Source organism: Rhododendron vialii, chromosome 6a (assembly GCF_030253575.1).
Source record: "Rhododendron vialii isolate Sample 1 chromosome 6a, ASM3025357v1".
NCBI lineage: Eukaryota > Viridiplantae > Streptophyta > Magnoliopsida > Ericales > Ericaceae > Rhododendron > Rhododendron vialii.
Window position 1 is genome coordinate 34,018,216 of NC_080562.1, and position 15,368 is coordinate 34,033,583.

At 36.9% G+C, this 15,368-nt stretch overlaps 1 protein-coding gene across 1 annotated transcript; it reads left to right on the forward strand.

The window, feature by feature from the left end:
* The first annotated feature begins 10,784 nt into the window (after positions 1-10,784).
* Positions 10,785-12,970, forward strand: LOC131330729 (1-aminocyclopropane-1-carboxylate oxidase 1-like). Its single transcript, XM_058364410.1, has 4 exons — positions 10,785-10,952; positions 11,105-11,331; positions 11,717-12,050; positions 12,471-12,970. The coding sequence occupies exons 1-4, from the start codon at positions 10,848-10,850 to the stop codon at positions 12,762-12,764; spliced, it is 960 nt and encodes a 319-aa protein (XP_058220393.1). The 5' UTR covers positions 10,785-10,847; the 3' UTR covers positions 12,765-12,970.
* The last annotated feature ends 2,398 nt before the right edge of the window (positions 12,971-15,368 follow it).

Here is a 15,368-nt window from a genome sequence, read left to right on the forward strand (position 1 = left end):
CTTTACGTGGTTCCCTGCAAATTATTCTTACAAATAGGAAATCGCGGTAAATTAGCCCCACCCACCCTAAAAATTTTGGTCAAAAGTCTTGCAAATATGTGTTTCCCTTATCGACGGCACAAAATTTGGTGAAATATATAAATGAAGACCGTGACATCTCTGCTCACGACGAGAAAGGAGAACCAATTACAATTGAGAAAACTTCTAAAAGAGGAAATATAATGAGGGACAAAATCAAGGTGAGGGGATGCTGCAGAGCATTTTCCTGCAGAGACGAGTTTAATTTTTTCCTGCAGAGACGAGTTTAATTATAAAGATTATACTAACGACGGTCAACTACGTAGAGGAAAAAAAACGAGGGGAAACGAGTACAGTGACGCAAGCTGAGCACTTAAATACTACTCCCTCCGTTCCGATTTGTTTGTCCCTTTTCACTATTTGGGACCTCTTACAAAATTGTCTATATGTTTCAATTTATAATGTTTTTTATATGCAATATGGATCTTATTTGATAGATTTCAATTAGACAATTTTTTAAACGACACGTATGACGAAATTGGACGAACAAACTGGGACAGAGGGAGTATTCCTCTCTTGTACTCAGGTCGGGGAGTTCCTATCTCCATCACTATTTTTAAAGCCAAAGACCCACAAAACGCTAAAAAAGTTAATGTATCACTAGCTAAAATGAATTTTTCCCGTCGTCTCATGAACTTTTTTCAATTTTGATTTATATTTTTTATTTTTTTATTTTTCTTGTCGAGACGAAAATTTTGATGTAAAAATTTAACCCGAAACTTATAAAGATTAAGAAAAAAACATCTAAATTGACAAAAGTCACAAATATAAATTAGCCCCGCCCACCCAAAAAGTTTTGGTCAAAAGTCTTGCAAATAGTGTCCCTGTCCACCCCACAGAATTTGGTGAACTGTATAAATGAAGACCGTGACACCTCTGCCCACGACAGAGAAAGGATAACCAATTACAATTGGAGATCTTACAATTGAGAACTGAGAAGACGTCATCTTAAAGAGGAAATCTAATTAGAGAAAATATGCTGCCAAGTATCTCCTAGCAAAGCGGTATCGAGTGATTGATCCGATCGTTTATCGCGACACGGACAACTCGGATTGAACCAAAGCACATACAAATTTGAATCGTCTATTACTCGATTAACACCCGAGCCTTCAATTGCCGATATGAACAGCCGGATCGGCCATACAGAATCCGCGCAAAAGTGCTTGGCTGCATTCCCGGGCGGAGGTGGGTTATCTTTCTAGATTCTAGACCATCCATAAATTTTCCAAAATTTGACTCGTTTTTTGTCGGGGTTGATCAAATGATTTGTAGGGAGAAATCAAATAAATGGAGCCGTGGTCCCCCGAGGCTGCGTGACAGACCGGGTTCAACATTCCAAAAAGAAAGAAGGGTGCTATCGTCAAGTCAACTATTCAGACTCGAGCTGTAGATCGAGCGATTGTGAGTGTCACGTTTTTTTATAGGTGTCAGTGCGTGAGGTTTAGGGGCGTAAACGATTCGGATTGGTTCGGTTCTCAGAAAATCAGTAACTGAATCATTTTAAACGGTTCTAGAAAATTAAGAACTAGAGCCTAACCAATATATGCATGGAACCTAATCAGAACCAAACCGCAAGACCGATCCGATTTTGGTTCGGTTCCGGTTATATCCAATTAACATCCAAACACTTATTCATAAAATATGAACTCATAAAATTAAAGAAATAGGAAGATAATCTGCTGGAATAGAAAATAAAGGAAGAAAATAAAAGTTTTTCTAACAAATGAGATTTCATCTCTAAAAAAATTAAGTTTAGCAAAGAAAAGATTAACTACCAAATTCAATTAATATATTTAATTACACACGCATATGTATTTCTATACTTATCTTAGTTTTAAACGGTTTGATTCGGTTTTAACCACCGTTCATTAATTGAGAACCAATAACCAAATCAAAATTAATGGTTCTTATTTTTTTGGAGCCATAACCTGACCGTAAAACCGTAGAATCGGACCAAATAGGACAGCAATCTGGATCAGACCGGTTTTACGGCTCGGACGGTTTTCTTGAAAACCCCTAGTGAGGTTTCAGGTTCAAAGTCGATGGAACAATGTTGGTCTGCCGTAATCTAACTCTACCAACATACTAGTAATATCGTATCATATGACAAAAAGAAGAAAAAAAAAATTCAATTATTCAGATTTTTTTTTTCCATTTTTTTTTTCAATCTGCATGTTAGTGAATAACAAGTTACAAAAGCAGATCGATATTGTTCCACCAACTCGAGCTTAATATCGGTGGATAATAAGTTACAATAACAGACCCATGTTCGATTCAGTGCATCCGAAGACCCCATAATTTCTATTTTTACTACTACTTTTCCTTAAGGATGCATGGCGTATAATTCACTCAATTTGTTAGGCGAAATTTGACACTCCTGTTTAGAAGACCTAATTTTAGTCCAATTTGTTGAATTTTAAGGCTGTATTTTTTTGTTCATCAAGAAAGAAAGGAAATGTTTTTTGACTCCAAAGAATTTTTTTTTCCCGTAGTTTGGAACAACCAACCACAACTGTTGCGTATTAAGTACAAGCATTGTGCCCGTTCGTTGGATGGGACGGAAAAAAAAAATATTGGTGTTTTTTTGCCCCCTCGTATCAAACGGACGGACACAACAGTATTTGATAAAAAAGATGATTCAATTTTTTTCCTGTTCCGTGTTCGATGTACGCTGGCATTATTCAAATTCTATGCCCTGAAAGATGTGTATGGTGGAGAATGAGTATGGGGCATCACGTGACTGTGCTCCAGAGACATATAATAATTTTTCCTCCATATTCACACCCCCTCCCCACGTCTCTCCCTAGTCCCTCCCCACGTTTCTCTCTCTCTCCTCCCCACGTTTCTCTCTCTTTCAAAATTTATTTTTTAAAATCTAGAAAATTAGAATTGAAGGTTTAGATGTTTTGAAGGCCAAAACACATTTGCTTAGTACTATTGATTGATTGATTAAGGGTACAAGACGAAAAACACCGAAACAAAAAGGCATATAAAAATAGAAAACAAAGTGGGATGGGTGAAAAATATAAATGTGGGAAAAAAAAATAGAAAACAAAAAGGCTTCCTAATCTTCCTTCGACCTTAATCCAACAGATACATACTCCTATCTACGTACGGATTATTAATTATTGATGTCCCCGAAAAATCGAGCCCAAAAGAGTGATTTATTGACTAGGTTATCAACGTTCGATCAACTTGACGTTTCCAATAATTGTTCTTCGCGATGAACTTTTACAAAGTGAACAATTTAGATCGCGTCTTTTTGATTCAGGACGATGCCCATTTAATAAGCACAACAACCTTATATGTCTTGAGGCACAACAGCCTTATACGCTTTGAGGCACAGCAAGATAGATCCTTGGTTCCCTAAAATTTCTAGATCCACACGTCTTTAACTATCGTGCAAACTGGCAGAGGACATTCTGCATTACCCCGTAACAATTTCTAGATCCACACGTCTTAGAAATCGTAGTGGTTCTTCCACAAGGTGTGACCTAGGTCTGTCAATGGACTATAGTCCATCGTCCATCGCACATTTTCAAAATGCATGATGTAGTGGATTTTGTTGCCACGCAAGCTCTGTAAAAAAAATCGCGATGGACTATTTTTACAAAACATTTCAAAAAGTGAGTATTCGTCCAATTCGTTTACAAAAATTGGACAAATCGACCAAAAACTTAGAAAGAAGAGGACGAGTGGAAATTTGTTTCTACAACAATTAATATGAATGGAAAAATGAAAGAAATGGAAAATTAGGATTACAAGTCCAACATTTGATCCATAATACTCGTGGTCTATGGACACTAATTTTCTGTAATTTACTGTCTATTCTACTTGGCTTCCTCTGTTAATTTGTTTTTGTGATAATTAAGCCATTTCTTGTTTGCTCTAATAAAGCATAAACAACTGTAGTACGTTTGGATGATAACACACTCTTTCTATCTCTCTAAACACGCATTAACAAGTACTATATGCAACCCCCATATGGCAACATGCCAACACGGATGAGTTATAAACCCAAACTTTCTGGGTTTCAAAATTTGGCAACCTCTAATTGGGCCAGGCTGTAGGAGAAAAATCTTTTATGAATCTCCTAGTCTCGGCGTGGATGGTCTGTCTTTGACCGGACAGGATATAGGAAATAGTCGAGATGCGCGTAAGCTGTCCCGATCAGTACTCCTACCCGTCGAGCAAAAAATAATAATTGAAGTATATGAAACTACTAGTACTATTTTACAAAAGGAACACATGATCAAGTGTCCTTGAAACACCCATTAAACAAAATCCTTCAAGATTATTGACACTGACTTGGATTTTACAAAAGGAAACCTAGTTGTAAACTCAAAAGCATGTGAAGACAAGAAACGAAAAGATTGAAAAAGAAAGGAAAGCAAGATCATCATGCTTACAGTGTCTACCACCATAAAAGGATTACTTGAGTGAAAAACAAGGCAATGTGTGTTTCATGCACCCAAAAAGGAAAAAGAAGAAAAAGGCATGTGATTGGTCAATCCAATGTACCTTCAAAAGTATGCAAGTATTGGCAACTTCAGTTTGGCATTTCTTCACCATGGACGATTCCACAAAAAGTAGTGGCGCACAGAAATGAATTTTACTGTAGATCATAATTTTCGAATCGGGGATAGTGTTGTGTAGGTGGTGCACAGCACGTTCGAGCCGTCCGTTCGGCAATTCAATGGTTCATATTTCATCTCTATAGTGTTAGCATCCGAGTTGTTTATTGTCGAGATGAGATTTAGATCGTTGGATTACCGAACGGACGACTCAGATGGTGCACAACACTATTTTTCATATGAAATGATGACCTTATTCTCTGGTCAATCTACCGTAAAAGAAGACAAATTGAAATTCCTATTTCCAAATAAAATTCAATGTTCAAAACTCATTTCCCTTCATAAACATCCCATACCTAAACTGGCTGTGCAAAACCCTCTATAGGCTTCCAACTCTGGGTAAAAGAAAAAACTCGAGTTTAGAACCAACGGGTTATATTTAAATTACCAACAAAAATACCAAATGCACCTAACAAACATAGAAATCCGAAGGAATTTGGCCAAGTGGGTATGAGAAAGCAATTAAAACCAGTTCCAGAACGCAAAAAAAGCCCTTATTAGAAGGCAATTTCAAGCTCAAAAGTTATGGATTTATTAAAATCTAAAAATATGCAATATGGATCTTATTTGAAAGATTTCATTAAGATCTTTTATACAATGCAAAAAAAATTGAAAAATTATTTTTCATTTATATTATTTTTGAGTTTGAAAATATGAAATCAACTGCTTATTTTTTAAGATGGTTTCTGAAACGGGGCCTAAAAAGCTTGTTACTCAAGATGATCGCAAGTTTGGATCCCGCAAATGCCAAACATTTCAAATCTTGAGGACAACTAGAGGTTTGTTCGGTCTTTGACTTCAGTGCTCTGCAATTAGTCAAATAAGCACAAACTGGCCTAAACATCTCTAGTTATCATAAGGGAAAAACCCTATAATTCCATTCACATTATTGCCAATATCATTTTTTTTTTCGCTTAGTCCAACATTGGTCCAAAGCTGTCTTCTTTCATTGGGCCCCCAACCAGTAAAACTCACAACCCCTTCTCCTTTTCTCTTTTCACTTCCACCTATAAAAATGTAAAGGCGTAAAGCAATCACGGTGGAGCTGCAGTAAATTATTATTTTTATAATTCAAGTGTCTGGAACAACATACGTCGATTAATTTTTGAAAATCAAAAGTTGCACGAACAGACATATTTTTTTTCCAACACGGACAAATGAGAAAAGAACAGAACAAAATAAAATACAAAAAACAGCTAACAGACATATTTTTTCCAATGAACCTTTAAAAAGTATGGAGTAGTATTGGCAACTTCAGTTTGGCATTTCTTCACCATGGACGATTCCAGAAAAAGTAGTGGCGCACAGAAATGAATTTTAGATCATAACTTCCGAACCGGGGATTGTGTTGTGTAGGTGGTGCACAGCACGTTCGATACATCCGTTCGGCAATTCAATGGTTCAAATCTCATCTCCACCGTGTTAGCATCCGAACTGTTTATTGCCGAGATGAGATTTAGATTGTCGGATTACCAAACGGATGACTCGGATGGTGCACAAACCATTTTTCATATGAAATGATGACCTTATTCTCTGGTCAACCTACTGTAAAAGAAGACAAATTGAAATTCCTATTTCCAAATAAAATTCAATGTTCAAAACTCATTTCCTTTCTTAAACATCCCATACCTAAACTGGCTGTGCAAAACCCTCTATAGCCTTCCAACTCTGGTCAAAGAAAAAACTCGAGTTTAGAACCAACGGGTTATATAAGTAAATAACCAACAAAAATTCCAAATGCACCTAACAAACATAGAAACCCGAAGGAATTTGGCCAAGTGGACATGAGAAAGCAATTAAAAAGCTTATTCCTCAAGATGATCGCAAGTTTGGATCCCGCAAAGGCCAATTATTTCAAACCATAGGGACAACTGGAGATTTGTTCGATCATTGACTTCAGTGCCCCGGCATTAGTCGAAGTAAGCATAAGCTGATCTAGACATCTAGTTATCAAAATGAAAAAACCCTATAATTCCATTCACATTAGTCCCCTATTGGTCCAAAGCTGTCTTCTTCATTGGGCCCCCAACCAGTAAAACTCACAACCCCTTCTCCTTTTCTCTTTTCACTTCCACCCATATAATGTAAAGCAATCACGGTAAAGCTGCAGTAAATTATTTTTTTTACAACTCAGATGTCCGAACCACGTTATTTTAATCGATCAAAAGCTGTACTTAAAGACATTTTTTTCGGAAAAGGGTTACAATACACACAATTTATTTGAATGTATATCATATGTACCCCTAAAATGTTATGAATTATAGAGAAAATGTTACGAATCGTATTGCTAAAAAATTACGAATCGTATAAAGGTTACGAGATACACCAAAATGTTATGAATTATAATGAAAATGTTACGAATCATACTGCTGAAAAGTTATGAATTCTAGAACAAATGTTACAAAAACACGCTAAAATGTTATGTATAAATCATAAAATAGGTGCATATGATACATCATTTTAAGAGGTATGTATTGTAGACTTTCCATTTTTTCGACATGGACAAATGAGAAAAAAACAGAACAAAATAAAAAAAAAAACTGCTAACTAAGCATCTCATGGGTGATCACAATTTTATTCCTAACAAAAAAATCTCAGATTAAACAATTATCCGAAGGAGTCGTGCAAAACTTATTTTTTAGGAACTGTCATATTATTAAGGAATCGAACACACTTATCCAGTTTGTTTGGTCAAGAATATAAATATAGAGATTATAATAGTCTTTTGATGTCAAATTATTTGCAAATGATACAAGGAATTCTCTTGTTTAAAAAAATGAGAATAAATTCTTTACACCTCCTCCGGTGTAAATATTTGTTTTATCCAAATCAATTGCATTTCGACACGTATTAAAACAGTGGTTCCAATTAATAAAATATGGCGACGTGGCGCAACGCAATTGATTTGGAAAAAACAAATGTTTACTCCGACGGTGTAAAGAATTTATTCTCTAAAATAATACATTACGTATCTGATACCATATGTAGTACTTGTCACGCTACCATAAACTAGTCCGCACATGTTTATAAGCATGAGAGGAAGAGACGAAAGTAAACGAGAAGAAACCCTATTAAATTCCCGTTTGATGAGCGGGATTAAATCATACTCCCTCTGTCCCTAAATAATTATTCGGCGCGTAAATTTAGACTGTTAAAAAGATGCACTTGTTTCATTAAAAAAAATTAATTTTTTTCACCAATCAATAGATAACAATAAGTTCTATTAAATTTTGAAAAAAAAATTAATTTTTTAAACAAAAAACATGCATCTTTTGTAAGGTCCATGTATGCGCGCCGGCCACTTATTTAGGAACGAATGGAGTATATGCGTTCAGCGGAAGTATAGGGATTTACGTCTACCCGATTAGCAAGTGTCACATCATCGTTGACAGATAATTTCAACTGATGTCGGATAAATATCACTTAACCTTTTCTTTTTCTTGATAATTATATCACTTAACCTTAGTTAGCATCATTACTTATTAGTAATACTGTAGTTTATGTAAACTTATCATGGTATCTAATTGACTTTGTTGGACTAAAACAAAATTAACGTAATAAACTATTGGAAAACTTCGTCGAATCTTGGACGAGGGTAAAGGGGAAGACAATCAAATTTCCCTACATTTTTTTTTAGAAAATGCAGCAGTAACTTAATCTTATTGAGATGTGAACTGATATGTCATTCGAAAGAAAAAATCGAATATATTATTTATCTCTTGTTAATAATTGAGGACTTGCTTTTCATTGGGTTTTCTGGCTAGGTCATTTAGAGTTGATCAATACTTTGTGTATGACTGGTTTTTCAATAGATAAGAAACACCTTTTCCGAAATAGACCTGATTAATGAAGCTAAACAAAGTTAAGTGGTACCTACCTGACTTAAACTTGGTTGTTATAAGTTGGTAGATTTGTGAAATTTCTCAATCAATAATGACGTGTCAGTTACTGTTTCGATACGCGTAAACTACTATGTTAACGCTACATGTGTAACAAATTTAATATTGTTGCAAGAAATTAATTACTTCTATGCAAATTACTTATCATAATGAGCTTCATAATCTGTTCAAAAAAAAAAAAGCTTCGAAATAGTAAAAATAATAAACTATGGGGTTCTTTTTGGAAGAGCAACAGTTGAGAAAATAATTAGTAAGTCACAAGTAAAAGAACAAACAAAACCTTATCCAATGTCACAATTAAGACATGGGGCAAAACCAAACACATTTTTACTCCATAAATGCGATTAAATTTTTCGCAAACTCTCTTTTCACCGTCCACACTCCTTTCTTTACATTTTATTCATGTGAATCTACAACATTCGGAAATGATACACCCATCGCGGCTCATCCACCGCGCCGTCCACCGCACGCTCTTCGGGCCCACTCCGGCCACCGAACGGCCGATCCGAACTGTCCAAAAATTCTTTAAAAAAAAACCGAGTGGGCTTACGCGAAAATCAACGGCATCCGAAGTGTGTAAGTGCTCGATCCGAACTTCCATTTTTTAATGGCTCGGATCATCTGATTTTTGGAAGTTCGGATCGATCACTTACACACGTCGGATGCCATTGATTCTCACAAAGGCCCACTCGGTTTTTTTTTTTAGAATTTTTGGTCGGTTCGGATTGGCAGTCCAGTGGCCGGAATGGGCCCGGCAAGCGTGCGGTGGGCGGTGCGGTGGATGAGCCGCGGTAGGTGTATCATTGTCCCTACAACATTTTCCATTTATATATGAAAAAAAAATAACAAAAGGATCATCGACCCGAGCCTTAGAGAGCTCGAGCTCGGCTAGTTTGTCAAACGAGCTACAAACTAGCTCGAGCTCGTTCACGAACACCTCGAGTTGAGCCATTACTGAGCTCGCGAATGGCTCGGTTCGCTTACAACCCTAATCATCGCATCATAAATTCAAATGCACAAGAACAGTAAAAATACGAACTACAGTATGGTGAAAATAGAAAGTGAAGATCATCACAGTAATCTGTTTGGAACTTATAGAAAGGAAAAGAAAATAAAAGAGAAAGAAAATGAGAGGAAAATAGTAGGTAAAATTTATTATTCACTTAAAATTTATTATTCACTCAATTTGAAATTTTTATTTTCTTCACCCTTTTTCTTTCAACCAAACAATAGGAGGGAATTTTTTTTTAATTTTCCTTTCTTTTCCTTTTTTTGTAATCAATTTTTTTTAGGGAGGGCAAGAGGGTAATTTCACCTACCAAACTCACATAGGTAATTGCTGACTAGAGAAAGGTAGAATGAACCCTTTAAACACATACACACAAACCCAAACTCCCGATGTGGGAGCCAACCCAACTGACGCAGGCCCAAGAGCCTCGCTGCGAAATGCAACCCAACGACAACGGACCTAAGAGACCTACACCAGAGGTCGGATCCCTCTAGAGTAATCAATGCCTCCAAGAAACTTCAACGATTCGAATTTTTCTGTTTTTTTCCTCTTGGGTGTGTATTCTGTTTGGGTTGTGAAACAACGAAGCAACTTCCCTCGTATCACACTCAAAATCAAAAAAGAAACAATTTCAATATGGGCAAATCAAATTTAAAGTCTTTTTTTTAATAGTAGCCACGAAGTTGTGGTCAAGAATGCAAAGAATAGTAGAAGCGACCTTCCAGCCACCTCAGTGGGGTCCTTACCACGGAAGAGATATTTCAACAAGGCACCATGACAACTCAAGGCAGGCCGGGACTTAAGCATATATTTCCTTTAAGATCTGAAATTCAAAACATCTCATGTGATATCAATTCCTCTAGATCAGTTTATGCGAAATTTCGCTCCGATTTTAATTGAGCTCACCGAAAATGAACGGTGAGACTGGACCCTCAAATTTAATGACGTGCGAGTAAACTGGCAAGAGATATGAAAAAAAAAAACATGGCACAATGACCTTAGCCATGCGTTGGGACCGAACACAAACTGGGTGGGTCCTGATACAGTCTAATTGACCCCTTTAATTTCTATCCTATCCCTTCACCAACTTTCCACTATTATTTTTCCCTTCACCACTTCATCAAACCCCTATAAATTGCACTAGAAACTCATTCATTCTCACTCACAGGTGGGAGAACAAAACACAACAGCATACAGTGAGAAATACAGACATATATAGAGAGAATAATGGAGTACTTCCCAGTGATCAACATGGAGAAACTAAACGGTGAAGAAAGGGGAGCCACAATGGAGCTCATCAAAGATGCTTGTGAGAACTGGGGATTCTTTGAGGTACTATTAGTTTCTATAAGCTACCAATTTCCTTCATTTCATAGTTTAAGTTTTTTCGTTTTTTATTCCCGGATGCTCGGGCCAGCTTAAACTAATTCTAAAGTAAAGTTTTTTCAAAAAATGGGTTTAAGAGTTTTTAACTTTATGTACAGTTGATGAACCATGGAATTCCACATGAGTTTATGGACACTGTGGAGAGGCTGACAAAGGAGCACTACAAGAAGTGCATGGAAGAGAGGTTCAAGGACCTGATGGCAACCAAGGCTCTAGAGGGTGTCCAAGCAGAGGTCACTGACATGGACTGGGAGAGCACCTTCTACTTGCGCCACCTCCCTCAGTCCAACATATCTGAAGTACCCGACCTTGAAGCTGAATATAGGTACAAGAAATCAGATGTCCAAAAACCAACACAAAAAAACCCCATAATTTTCCCCCCAAAATAAGTGGTCAGCAAGCTCGCTGATGACACTGGAGCAATGCTAGGAACACAACTTTAAAACACAACTATCTGATGCACGTAAGCCCACATAATCGGACAACTCCAAACACAGTTGAATTCCTAGACTTTTTGCTTTTGATGAACTTGTAGCACTATTGGAGATATTAAGGTTGCCAGAGTAATATTTGATATTTCCCCTCCTGGTCAACCAAAACTCCTGGACAATCCAAAGTATCAGACCATAAATGATGGCCAACTAAGCAAAATTACTCTCTTCCCCTCCCTCAGCTTTAATCCTGATTTGTATATCTATGTGAATGAGCAGGGAGGTGATGAAGGAATTTGCAAAAAGATTGGAGAAACTGGCAGAGGAGCTCCTAGACTTGCTATGTGAGAATCTGGGACTAGAGAAAGGCTACCTAAAGCATGCTTTCAATGGAGCAAAGGGTCCTAACTTTGGAACCAAGGTCAGCAACTACCCACCATGTCCCAAGCCAGATTTGATCAAGGGGCTCCGAGCCCACACTGATGCCGGCGGCATCATCTTGCTCTTCCAAGATGACAAGGTCAGCGGCCTCCAACTCCTCAAGGACGGCCAGTGGATCGACGTTCCTCCGATGCGCCATTCAATTGTCATCAACCTTGGTGACCAACTTGAGGTACAATAAGAGATCTAAGATGTCTTACTTCAAACATGGTTTAAAACTTTAGATTGCGGAATTGGGATTTACGGTAAAGGTACGGAGATATTGAGCGATACAGATCAGGAACCGAAACCCATGTCGCCTTGTTTATAAAAAAAGAAAGCCTCAAAAAAGACTTCTAAAGACCCTAGAGCATCTGAATTGACCAACAAACTGTGAATTGGATAGTGAATTTCCATAAAGGCATACGTATCCCAAATTGGCCGAAACACAAGCAATTTTCATTCCCATCAGTATAGTAGGGCACAATGGTACATAGAGGCCAAAATAAACAATATGCACCTGCCTATATCTAAAACCTTGATTTCAACTGGTCCATAATCTGTAGCAAATAAATGAGGACTTCAATCTTAAGTATTATAAAAACACACGCAGGTGATCACCAATGGGAAATACAAGAGTATACTCCACCGAGTCATCGCCCAAACGGATGGAAACCGGATGTCAATAGCATCATTTTACAACCCAGGGAGTGATGCTGTGATCTATCCTGCACCAGCACTGGTGGAGAAGCAAGCAGAGGAAGGAAAGGAAACATACCCAAAATTCGTGTTCGACGACTACATGAAACTGTATGCAGGGCTGAAGTTCCAGGCCAAGGAGCCAAGATTTGAAGCCATGAAAGCCATTGAAACTAATGTCACTATGGGTCCCATTGCAACAGCTTAAATTAGAGTCAATGTAAAGAGAGAACAGGACTTAAGATGTTGGTTTTATTGGGGTGTGACTAATCTTGGAGTATAAAGCAAGTTGTTGGGTCCTTGTGGGTTACAGTATGGAGTGATTAGTACTTGTAAGATGTGAAAAGTTTAATACTACTAGTGTATAACAACCTTATGTTATGAATAAAGAGTTTAATGTCCTTTCCTAGTTTATTCTTTTCTTTCTTCAACAAAAGTGGCAGTTGATCTCAAAGTTGTGACGACAGGTAAACCAAGTTTACAAATATGAGGAACCATTTGGTTGCAACTTTTATGTAGCCAAGTAAGGTAGGTATAGAGAGATAATCCAGGCAGGGTAGAGAGAGAGAGAGAGAGAGAGAGAGAGAGAGAGAATGGGGACACGGACACGGGAATTTTAAAAAAATAGGGACACGAGGGGACACACCATGTATATATTTTATTTATTTATTTATATTTTTTTCAAATTTAAATGGCAAAATGTGAACAAAACGAAAATTCTATAGTTCCAATACCATTTAAACAAAACAAGACATCCATAAGTTCAATACAACCTTATTGAAAAATTACAGTTTAACTCTTGATTTTTTTTAAAAAAATTACAGTTTGACCACCAAAATTTAAAAAAATTACAGTTTGACCCCAAATTTTTTTTAAAAATTACACTTTGACTCCCGCTATGTCCCCATCGGTGTCCTGCCTTGTCCGCCTCAAAATTTATATTAAATTATGGGACAAGCCACGTGGCGTGTCCCATATGTGTCCCCGTGTACAGATACTGTGAAACGTCGACCCCTAGAGGTGTCGGTGCTTCATAGCTTATAGCTTTTTCATAACAGTTCAACTGAGCATCGAATTATTGAAGTGGAGCAATCAGTTAAAGGAATCACAGTATAAAAGTTGAACAAAGGAAAAAGATCAAACCCTGTTCTGACTTGCAAATTTTAACTGGAGTCCTCCCACAAAAATCAACGCTGCCGCAAAACCACGTAAAATAACAACATTTTGATGGATTAATAAAAACCTTACAGTAGAGGTCAAATTCTCCTTGAAATGTTCCTGTGTCATTTTGCTCAGTCCATCAAAGGAGATAAATTGCCAGGAAACTCCAATGAACAACAGTATATTCAAATAGCCAACATGCAATATCATATGGTGAGATTGTGAATTGAGACTTTCCTCTCCCAGGCATTGGACTTTGAGAAGTTGGATTTTGCTTCACTTATCAAAAGAAAATACCACATAAGAGGTGTAAAAGCCTATGCATATAGGATGATGCACCATGCTGTCAAATGACTAGGTTTTTGCAATAGTGCTATGGGGTGTGATTACTAGTTGCGTACCAAATTATTTAATTAGCTTATGTCATGAATAAGTGAGCTCAGTGTTTCCTCCCCTACTTTTAACCACCGTTCATTAATTGAGAACCAATAACCGAATCAAAATTAACGGTTCTTATTCAGTCACTAACAATTACTTATAAATCTTCAAAAATCTGCCTATCAAAAAAAAAAAAAATCTTCAAAAATCGATCGTGGTTTTGTGGAAATTGTATGTTATGGCCTTTTATAAGTGAGATACTCATTAGTCGTTACACACACTCTCTTTGGTAATGTATAATACGAATGAAGAATTATTCTCACGATAAAATTTTTGTGTCTTTACTTTTTAATATTCAGAATTTAAGACGAGTTTAATTGTAAAGATCATGTTAACGACGGTCAACTACGCAAAGTAAAAAATACGAGGGGAAACGAGGGCAGTGAAGCAAGTTGAGCACTTAAATGCTATTCCTCTCATGTACTCAGGTCGGGGAGCTCCTCTCTTCCATCGTTAATTTTAAAGCCGAAGAGCCACAAAATGCTAAAAAAGTTAGTATTTCACTAGCTAAAATGATCTTTTCTCGTCGTCTCATATGAATTTTTTTCGATTTTGGTCTATATTACTTATTGATGTCCATTGGAGCTGATTTTTTACGGGGCTCCATAAAATAAAATTTTAAAAATTTATAAATATTTTTTTAGATTTTTATGGGATCCGAAATCATTCTTACAAATAGGAAGTCGCGGTAAATTAGCCCCACCCACCCTAAAAATTTTGGTCAAAAGTCTTGCAAATATGTGTTTCCCTTATCGACGGCACAAAATTTGGTGAAATATATAAATGAAGACCGTGACATCTCTGCTCACGACGAGAAAGGAGAACCAATTACAATTGAGAAAACTTCTAAAAGAGGAAATATAATGAGGGACAAAATCAAGGTGAGGGGATGCTGCAGAGCAAGGAGAGGGGATGCTGCAGAGCATTTTCCTACAGAGACGAGTTTAATTATAAAGATTATACTAACGACGGTCAACTACGTAGAGGAAAAAATACGAGGGGAAACGAGTACAGTGACGCAAGCTGAGCACTTAAATACTACTCCATCCGTTCCGATTTGTTTGTCCTTTTTCACTATTTGGGACCTCTTACAAAATTGTCTATATGTTTCAATTTATAATGTTTTTTATATGCAATATGGATCTTGTTTGATAGATTTCAATTAGATCTAAAATATGATGTTTTCGAAATTATGTAAAACATTATAGATTAT